The sequence below is a fragment of the Meleagris gallopavo genome, chromosome 11 (genome assembly GCF_000146605.3).
Source record: "Meleagris gallopavo isolate NT-WF06-2002-E0010 breed Aviagen turkey brand Nicholas breeding stock chromosome 11, Turkey_5.1, whole genome shotgun sequence".
NCBI classification, from domain to species: Eukaryota; Metazoa; Chordata; class Aves; order Galliformes; family Phasianidae; genus Meleagris; species Meleagris gallopavo.
In genome coordinates, this window is record NC_015021.2 from 7,493,826 (window position 1) to 7,504,165 (window position 10,340).

Genomic DNA, 10,340 nt, shown 5'->3' on the forward strand with positions numbered 1-10,340 from the left:
AAAAAAAAAAGGTAATTAAATTTTTGGCCATTCACTCAGATAGCATTTACTCCAGGGAAAAGGAGATTACACCTGGCCACAAAAGCAGAAACATCTGCTGAACTCATAAACTATTGGATTAGTTCTGCCCCAGGAAGCCAACCTGGTGTACATACTCTTTACAGGCAAGTTTAACTGTCATTGTAAAATGCAGAAAAGAGAAGTTGTGCTGAATTAGCTTCCTGTTAGAAAGGAGGAGGTGAAAAGGGAAGCATGCTTAAATGCCGAGTGCAGGCTTCTTCCACAAACTACTGCATAGTTTGTATTAGAGACCACACTTGAGCTGTAAGCCTAGACTGCAGATACAATTCAAGAGCTTAGGGAACTCTTCCACTCCATTCCAAATACAGTTAAGAATTATGTTCTCTCTATTTAATATCCTTAAGCTATTAAGCAGTCTCACAGGACCTTTTTATCTCTCAGGTGAGTCTCTGCTCCCAAAGTAGGGAGAGAAAACAGTGAGTTCAGTAAAAACATTTCAGATAGGGAACTCCAAGTCAGTATTTTGCCATGTCATGTAGATAACTCAATAATACTCATGACAGAGTATTTTCATTTGAAATACTGCTTCTTTATCAGGTCTAATTCTTCATTAGATCCAAAGATTTCGCACACTGCACCTGCTCAGCTTGTACCAAAATAGGAAAAATCATTTCCTGTAGCAAACTCAGTTAACTTCCTTGACTAGAATTGGATGCCATGGGCGTTTTCAATCCATCAGGGTTGTTCTGGTTTCCTTCTTTTGTATGTCAGACAGGGAAGAACCCATCTTGAATTTGTTTCACATATTAATAACATTTAAACACTCTGGGGTTTCTACCTAGTTTACTTTGAAGAATGACATTTCCAGACAAAATGTACTAAAACAATCCTACATTCATCAGTAATTACTGAAACTGAAGCTAGGTAAAATTTTAATTGATCTTTTGAAAGCTGAGACAGGAGAAGTCACAGACCAAGCGTTCTAAGGTATTAACTTCACCACCAACACGTTCCAGGTGAACGCCGCATTATGTCATAATATAAACAATCATTGGACTAATTCCAAGATTGGGTTTTTCACAGCTGTGAACAGGCAAAGAGCAACACAAAAATGCTCAAAAAGTCCGTAGCAAAGCAGAATTGGAGATTCATCAGCAGAGGCTCAAAAGAACTGTATCTTGAGGCCAGCCAGTAATAATTACAGAGGAGCTGAAACACACAGAGTGAGATGAATTGTTCCAGCTAGATGCTCATGAACATTGTGTATTTGCAGATAAATCTTCAGAAAGCCAAAACACTGACAAAGCTATCTATCCTCTATGCAGGAAAGTAGTGCTACTTTTCTTACACAGTTGGAAATAATGCCAGCAAGCAACAGTACAAAGACATCTTCAGATGTTTATCCTTTCAAAGTATTTTAACTTCCTTCCCCTAATATAGAATGACTTTTTTTTTTTAATGCGCCATTCATAGCCCATCTTACAGGACTGAAATTTCACTATGAATTCCTCCTTAACATTAATGCTATAAAGTAGGATGTAGTACACTAAAAAGGATCAGTGTTCAAAAAGAATAGAAGAAAACACAAGAGATTTGATAGAAAATACTAGAAAACAGAACACTAACTTTTATAATGTTTCTGTTAATAAATACCTAACTTGAGCCACTGGATAAGTGGTCTTTCCACACTAAACCACATACAGAGCCTCACATCCTCTCCCAGTTGCCTGAGATAATCTCAAACTCCCAGTAAAATTTTTACAATTGACAAAAAATCCCCACAAAAAAGAAACAAGCCGGACTCCAGGAGTTATCAAACATGCCCTAGAAAAGGAGAAGATCAAAATCAGCAGCTACTTTTACATTTTCTGAGCAGGGTCTCCTCAGCTGCTATTCTTCAAAGTCAACAGACAATAGATTACCAAGAACGATATAATGACAAAGAAACAGGAGCATACAGAACACAATTTTGGGAAAGGATGGTTCTTTCTCATGTGTGCTCCAGTTTTTGCCCACTGCCCCTTATCCTGTTGCTGGGCACCACTAAAAAGAGCCCCAACCACCTGACACCTGCCCTTGATATATTTATAAGCATTAATAAGATTCCCCCCTTAGCCTTCTCTTCTCCAGACTGAACAGGCTGAACAAAGCAACTTACGAAAAAATCACAGTAATCACAGGCAAGTAGCCATTACACAACACACTTTGCCAGCACATTCATTTTCTGCCCTTATACATGACACACCACAATTATTACCGCCTTACTATCACCACATTCACAGCAAAACATTAACAGCACGTTTCATTAAAAACAAATTATCAAATATAAAGATTATAAAACTTCATAGTTCTGTAAAAAATAGTTGTTATTTTTAATGTGCACCTTCAGGTAACAGGAAGCTGCCACATGCACTGCCTTTCCTTTCCACCATGGAACATAAATGGTTATTAAAAACTTGCTAGATTAACAGCCTTAAACAGAGTTAGTTCTAATTTCAATGACAGACTGAGCTCCAATAAATACACTGTGGTTTTCCTAAAGGCATTGTTGTTTATCTGATAAAACAGTACAAGTCTGATACTTATTTTAAAAATGAGTAAGTTTTCAATGCTGAGCCACAGGCAGCTCAGAATTATCATGCATTTAATTCCCTTACTTCTACTGAATGAACGTAACTGAACTGCATGAATTTAGCACAAATTTATGCAGCAGTCTAACGGCAGCCAGCAGACAGATTACTTATCTTTTGCAGATTAAGAGGAACGAGGATCACCAGCAACCATAGGAATGCCAAACAGATGAGGTTCTGTCAGTTCATTAGGAATGTTCACTTTAAGATATTAATCAGAAAACAAGGAAGCTTACTAAGGAACAAGAGAACATGACCAAAAAACGGCAAAAGCCCAAACCAAAGAAAAATTCCACCCAGACTTCTTTCCTTCTGCTGCAAAAACCCCAGAGGCCACAGAACACCAATAACTTCGAAGGCATCCACAATCCAACCCTAGACAGCTCTGAAACAAAGAAACACAAAGATAACAGAAATTACATTGTTCATTTTATACATTTTTCAAGGAATGTACAAATGAATTTAGAGACCACAGTGGGTGAAATTAATTCTGGTATTACATCTCCATAACAAAACCCTTGAGGTTATAGGGCGCATCCAGTAGCCTGCATTCCAGTCCCAGGCTCTGAAGTTTCCAGAGGTAACCCTGGTACTTTATCCCCCCAGCCTCTTTGATTTTCAGAAGCCTTTTAGGGCATTTTTGGAAGCGTTTAAAGTGAATCACAAGTAATCCCTGTTGCAATTACTGCCTCTTCACTTTTGCTTCTTGTTCAGAAGGATACCTTGAACTCAGGTCTCAGCACTTAGGCTGGCCTGCAAGATCAGTACTGCAAGATCTGAACATACGGATTTGAATTTGTATATTCATTTACAAATAAGCTGTACTGTAGTTTTGGGGGAGTAAATGTGTTCTTAGAATATTTTTGTTTCAGTATATTTTGTTGCCAATCTAGATAGGAAAAAAAACACTAAACAAGCATGCAGACACATGAAACTGTGGATGAGCATCTTACCATGCCTGAAGTGACAAAACATTCTAATGCACACTGAGCTGAATTAAGGAATGGTGATATCTTTAATGTAGATCAACCTCTTTTCTAAAACCAAAACATACTGTATAGTAGAGGTCAGGAACTCTGCTGCAGGCAGGTGCTAAGTTTGCTCTGCTCTGCTCGACTGACAAGGGCATATTTTTGGCTCTGACAAGCTGTTACCGAGCTGACAAACAAAGAAAAGAATTCAAGTAAGACTAACGCCTCTACTTACTAGCACTCTGAAGTAGAACTTGCATCTGAAATGGGCACTTTTTACAGGCAAAATTAAGACAACTACATACTCTTAAACATTAAAATTAATCTTATTAGAAATTATTTTAATGGATGGTGGTAACAAGAAAAGTCAAAGTCAGAGTGGGATACTGAAGATATTTGGAATATTTAGACTAGCAACAGTTTTGCATGATGAAAATATCAGTAAATTAAGTGAAACAGAAGTGTACTTTTCCAACTCATCCCAGCAGAAACCCCATAGGACGCCTGTAGGACACCTTCTCACCTTTATGAAAGGATATTCCTAGTCAAAGCCATTTATATCTGCTATCCCGATGTCATTATCATGTGATTATGTAAATAATTACCATCTAATGCTAATCAGCAGACATCAAACTTCAAGGGCTGAAACAAATTTCTTTATTCCACCTCACATTCCTATCTGTAGAACTATGAATATTTCATGAGGTACAGTTTTCAGAAACGAATGTTTTACTTTCATTAATTTTTCTTATATTCAGCTTTCCAAAGGTCTTTTTAATCTGAACTCTGAGATATTTTTGGAATAAATAAATACACTATAATTGTCTAAATGTTCCATGAGGTCATTTATTTGAAATCCAAAAGTTTCACATACTTTGTCTGTAAATATTAATTCATAATTCATACATCCCTGGCACTTGATAGACAAGATTTTAGTAGCTTTATTCACAAACAGTAATAACTTGGGGCAAAAATATCATATTTTGCTGGTAGTTCCCCTGACATAAATAGATGTATGATATTGCCATTGTCTTAATTACTACATTATTTATACTTGCTTAACTCCACACCCGTACACTCTTACAACCACTTGCAGATAAAGACACCAGAGCCCCAAGGCCATCCCACCAGTGATAACAGCAAACACAGACTTTCTAAAGAACCTACTTATAAAAAAAAAATAAGGGTATCAGAGTGGTTCAAGAAGCAGCACTTTCACAAAAGCACAGGATTTGCAGATGCATCTTGGAAAAACATACGAGAAAGGTTTCTGAAGGTTTCTATATAGTAAATGTTATATGAGGGCTGCTCTGAAAGTAATGCCTCCTTTGTTATGATGTTTGCCCACGTCAGAAGTGATGCTGGTGGGACGGCAGCAGAGGTTGAACCTTCTCACCAGTGTTCTGTTACCTCTTGTTGTTGTGTGACAGATGGCAGCAGAGGAACAGTCTGACAAAAAGGTGTCTGACACAGAAGTGTGTACGAAGCAAAGGTGTGTCACCGAATTCCTCCATGCAGAAAAAATGGCACCCACTGACATTCTGAATGTTTCTGGAGACCAAACAGCAGATGTGAGCACAGTAAGGCAGTGGGTGGTGTATTTCAGCAGCAATGACTGTGATGTGAAAGACGAGCCTGGTTCCATACAACCATGCAGGCTCTTGTTCATTTCAGGTAAAAATGCATAGTTAACAGTGGTGGCTATGTTGAAAAAAAGTGTTTTGTAGGTGAGAATTTGCTCTACTAAACAGTGTTATTGTGCTCTTTGTACCTGTTGTAATTTCTGAGAAAATAAACAGGTTTCAGAGCAACCCATGTAGATGCTGTGCGGCTGTACACACAAAGGCACACTAGTGTCTAAATAGAGGAGACATAACTGGATATACTGGTGTTTAAACGTCCATTCAAGGAATACTTTAGTAACATTAGTATAGCATAGTACAGCATTAAAAATAAAGTTCAAAGTTGCATATACAGCCCAATGACAGCACAAGCAGCTTGCTTCAGGTGAAATTTTCACTTGTTCACACAGTCATAAATAGCCAGCAGTACATGGAAGGAAAGCACCTGAAACCTGACAAATCCCAGGCAGTTTGTTTCTTCCAGGTATTGTATACACATCTAAACAGAGATACTTCAACCAAGGAATGAATGTTAAGCCAACCATTAAGTCAAAGCCAAAATACTCGTATCTGGTTTTAAATCCTTGTCTGTTTTAAGTTATTAAAAGCCACCACCAACAGAACAACTCATGCATAAAATGAGGGTGCATTGTGTGCATCACTTCTGCTTTCAGCAGAACTGGATATCAAATCTGCCTCAGCTGCCCACTGAGGGCAGGAACAGGAACAGGAAACGATAAAATTATCCATGAAAAGTCAATGGCGTATTATTTGAATTTACAGGCAGAAGGAAACATCACTCAAGCTGTAATTGAATCAAAGCAGCAACTGGTGAAACAATTTCATAGGATTTACTGTTGCAAGATCCTCTCTCCCCAGCATTAAAGCCAGTCTACCTTGGCTATATTTCTGAACTGCTGGTCAGACTCTGCCAGAACAGACAAGCTAATTCTTTATTTCCCATCACCCACATTTTCTGGGAACAAGTGTACATACACCAAAACATGAAGTTATAACAGAGCTTAAGGGAAGGACAGACATAGGTGTGCTATGCAGAAGCAATTAGCACTGACTAAACTAGCTCAGTTAAGAAGCAGAAAGACCTATTAATAGGACTGACATAAGATTGTCTGAATAATAATAATACAATAACAGTAGAAATGGCCAGAGGGATCAGGAACAAAAGGACTGCTGAGTACATAAATACATAAAATGCAAAGTAAGTGGAACCATACACCTAAAAAATCATAACTACTTGAGACCTGTAGCATCTAATTTCTGACACTACTAATTACTTATATAAAACATTATTATATAGAAAGGACTGCCTTCTTCTTGAAGCCCATTTGTGCACTTAGTGCCCTATGACAGACCTGAGAGTTCTCATAATGACATCGCATGGTTTCTTCCCATCCACCTGAGCTGACATCTCAATCTGTACTAACAGCCTCTGCTGTATGACCAAGGCACCCATTGGCTTGCCCTTCCCAGGACTCCTCAGAATTAAGCTCACTATTAAAATGCAGTGAGAGCAGGGCTATCAGAGGTACTGACACAGCTTTTATCTTTTAACCATCTTTTAACTCCCACCATGTTTGCAACTCAGAGCTAACAAACGCTGGATGGTAAAGACATCACAGTAAGTAGCTAATATAAAGAATTCACACCAGTTTCATCTTAGTACTGTTTTTTAAACAACGAGTTAAGTAGAATTTATACAGCAGTTAGATAATCTTTGCTTTGGTGAGGATTTAAGAAATATCTTTGGTAATCTTTTCCTATCTTTCATTCTTCCAAGAACTGCAATTACATATAAGGAAACAACCCATGTCTAATTAACCAATTTTTCTTAAAAATGCACTTCCACTTATCAGGAGGCATTCAACTATTCCTGAAGTGGATATTCATCTCTGCCAAAGAAAAAAAAAAAGATGAAAAATGAAGGGTATGAGTTGAGCACAACTCTACCTCACCTTCAGATTGCAGGCTACCATCTTTTCCTTGATCCCTTGAGAATGCCTCACAGCTTCTTGATTCCCCACAGATTAACATTTTAACATCTAATTACCACTGGGAGCAATCATAGCAAACTTCAACAGAGCTTCCAAAAGGCAATATGCAACAGAGGACAATCTATTTATGTTAAGGTTAACTGGTCTTTCAGGAACTAATAATATTTGCTAAAATAAAAGATAACTGCAGTCCAATAAAAATGATTTTCATTCTTTGTCACCAAGTTGGAAGACTAAGAAAGATAATTTCCTTCAAGGGTACGAAGGCATTATCTAGGACACATTTGTCCCTAACTGATAAGTTCCATACTTCTTTTGTCCAACAGATGTTTAAAATGCTTTTGCAGTGTATAAAGTAGATTATTCAATAGTACCCTGTGACTAGACCATTACTCAGCAGTTATAAAGGACAGTTTTATAAACAGATAATAGAAGACTCTTACCAAAAAAAAAAAGCACGTTGGGGTGTAAAAGGTATTTAACAGTGTGCCAAAAAAGTTAAATGATACAACTAAGGACACTACTACTGGAATGCCCCAGAACTTATATCAGGAATGACAAGGGAAGAGTTTATTGTTATCTTTGTTTTGTGCTGCAGTTTAATGCAGTTGTCACACTAAATAAAGCCTTGAAATCAAAAGGTCAAAGAATAAGACAAAAACTTACAAACTTGACAGTTTTTATGCTCTTTGAGAAGGAGTCCTTAAAACTGGATAGGCCTAACTTTTCCGTTTACGTGCACTGCTACAGTGGCTCTAAGCTCATCTCTGTCCTCCACAGCACTAATGAGCATATGAGTCCAAAATGAACATCGTTCTTCTTCATGTTGCTGGATATTATTCCAGCTGTAGCACAGGCTCAGTATACCCAAATCATGTTTAGGAAGAACAGAGAGGATATTTACTATTATTTTATCAGTGAGATGCTGTATCAGAAGGTGTAACCATGACAGTATCAGAGGAAAAAAAATCTAGGATGCTTCACAGCCACCAAGCAAAGAAAGTCAACTCACCTCCTTTCCAAAGGAAAGGCGTAACAGGACTCAGATGCAGGCATTAACAGGTATCACACAGTTACATCTGTGTACATTTCAACAGAGCCTGTCTCACTGAAAAGGGACACATGATGGAAACACACTCAAGAATTCACTTAAGAGAAGTGCAAAAGTAGTTTTGCTGAAGCACGCAATTCATATGATGATTACAAGAAAAATATAAAAAAATAAGAATCATGCTGAACAAAACAATTGAAATCAGGGCCTTGAACTCTCAGGAAAAATATCCACTGTGTGTTTGCGTGTGTCCTGGAATAGTTGCACTGAGAGCTGAGTTATGTCATCTCCATTCCACATAAAATCAACTGTTCTTTACACATAACATTGTTATGTAATTCTGTGTTACAGCTGTTTAACACATGGCCAGTGGGTAAGCTTTAAGACGGAAACTGTGGGGAAGATTCCAAAAGCTTTATCATCTGCTTTAACAGGCACCAGGCTTTTTTCCATCAGAATATAAAATATATCTAGTTAGACAAATCAGGTAAATATAATTATTAGGTAAATATAATTAATGGTGAACTTATAAAATGCCTATATAGTTATTCTCAATTTGAATTAAAGCTCTTTTAAAATTAATATAAATAAGAGGGACCCACTTTCATTTAGACTAATTAACAGTTAATTTAAAGTGATTCAATCAACCCCCTGAACTGACATGTCTCTAGGAAGGCTGCAGGATCAATTCTAAAGGAGACATTTCTATCTCTCCTACTTCAGGAACAGGTATTCACAACTGCCCGCTAACTCTGACTGTGTAATCAACAGCAGAAAAAAAAAAATAAAAAAAATTGATTATTCGTAACTTCATGTGCAAAAACAAGCAAACAAAAAACCCCAAGTGCTACAAAGCACTATTGTTCTTCCCCCCAGTTTATAATATATTGTTACAGAATTACTGAAAACATCGTAAGAATCACAGAAAGGCAACAGAATTCCTGTCTGCTTCTCTATTTTTTTTTCCCCCGTAAATAATTGTATTTCACAATCAATATGAGCCATAACCAACAAGAACATTCTCATGCAATGCAGGGTGCCTTGCCCCCTTGGGTTACATCCTACTGCCTACACAAAGACTGATGAAATGATTGTTTGGTTTGAAAAGCTCAGAATCAAAACCCAAGAAACACTCAAACATTGTGCTTCTCTGCAAATTCTTCCATGACAGCATTTAACTTCCAAAGCTTTCCAGAATGAAATAAGGAATAAATGCTGCTAACAGCAAACGCAGATGTACATGTAAGTCTGAATACACCTCCAGTGACACCACACTATTTCTCCTGATGATGCAAAGGCTTCTAAACTTCCTAAGCATTCTTTAAGAAAGACTCCCTAATTGTGATTTATTTCTAAGAGATGCTTGCTAAAATACAAACATTTCACTTCTATTACCACAGAAGAATAAGTTACACACAGGTTTTAGTATATTCCTGTAGAAAACAACATTGGGATCCCTTCACAGCGAATGCATACCTGACACACCTGCTGTCATCACTACCATGCACACAACAGGCTGTTAACACAGCAATGCAGAAAGGCCAAAACTGATTTATTTCTTTGCAGCCCCGAACCCTTTACCACAAGGAGGGCATGCTGGTTCTGCAGCCATGGGGACCTGAGGGCAGCCAGCACGAGGCTGGGGGCTACGCACAGAGGGCTCTGCTTCTGCCAGACCCCTGAGGCCTCACAGGTGTTGCATTTATGACAAAAGGGAAATGAAAACCAGTTACTCGTTGGGATGCATCTGCAGCACACAGGAGGCAAATACATGCTTTTACCTTGTGTTTTCTTTAAAGTCCTTCAGATCCTGCATACCGAAAAAAATCCATGAAAGTATGCCTGAGGATTTCAGTTTCCTTGTTCAGCACTCAGAGAAACAAACAAAAAGCCCAAAACACCACAGTTCTAAATTGAACTGTGCTTTTCTTGAGCACACCAAGAAGCACTAGAACTACGCCTACGACGACGACCATAAGTACGCGAAAAACGGGTGGCAAAAAATACCATTTTACCTCAAGGTGTTTTGCTTT

The 10,340-nt window shown here is 37.9% G+C and overlaps 1 protein-coding gene across 1 annotated transcript in view; it reads right to left on the minus strand.

Moving 5' to 3' along the window:
• SLC25A36 (solute carrier family 25 member 36) overlaps positions 1-10,283 on the minus strand; it is a 44,313-nt gene extending 34,030 nt beyond the window's left edge. The window contains exon 1 of the mRNA XM_031555073.1: positions 10,247-10,283. Within this exon, the coding sequence (XP_031410933.1) occupies positions 10,247-10,283 (37 nt within the window). The remainder of the gene's footprint in view (positions 1-10,246) is intronic.
• Positions 10,284-10,340: the final 57 nt, after the last annotated feature.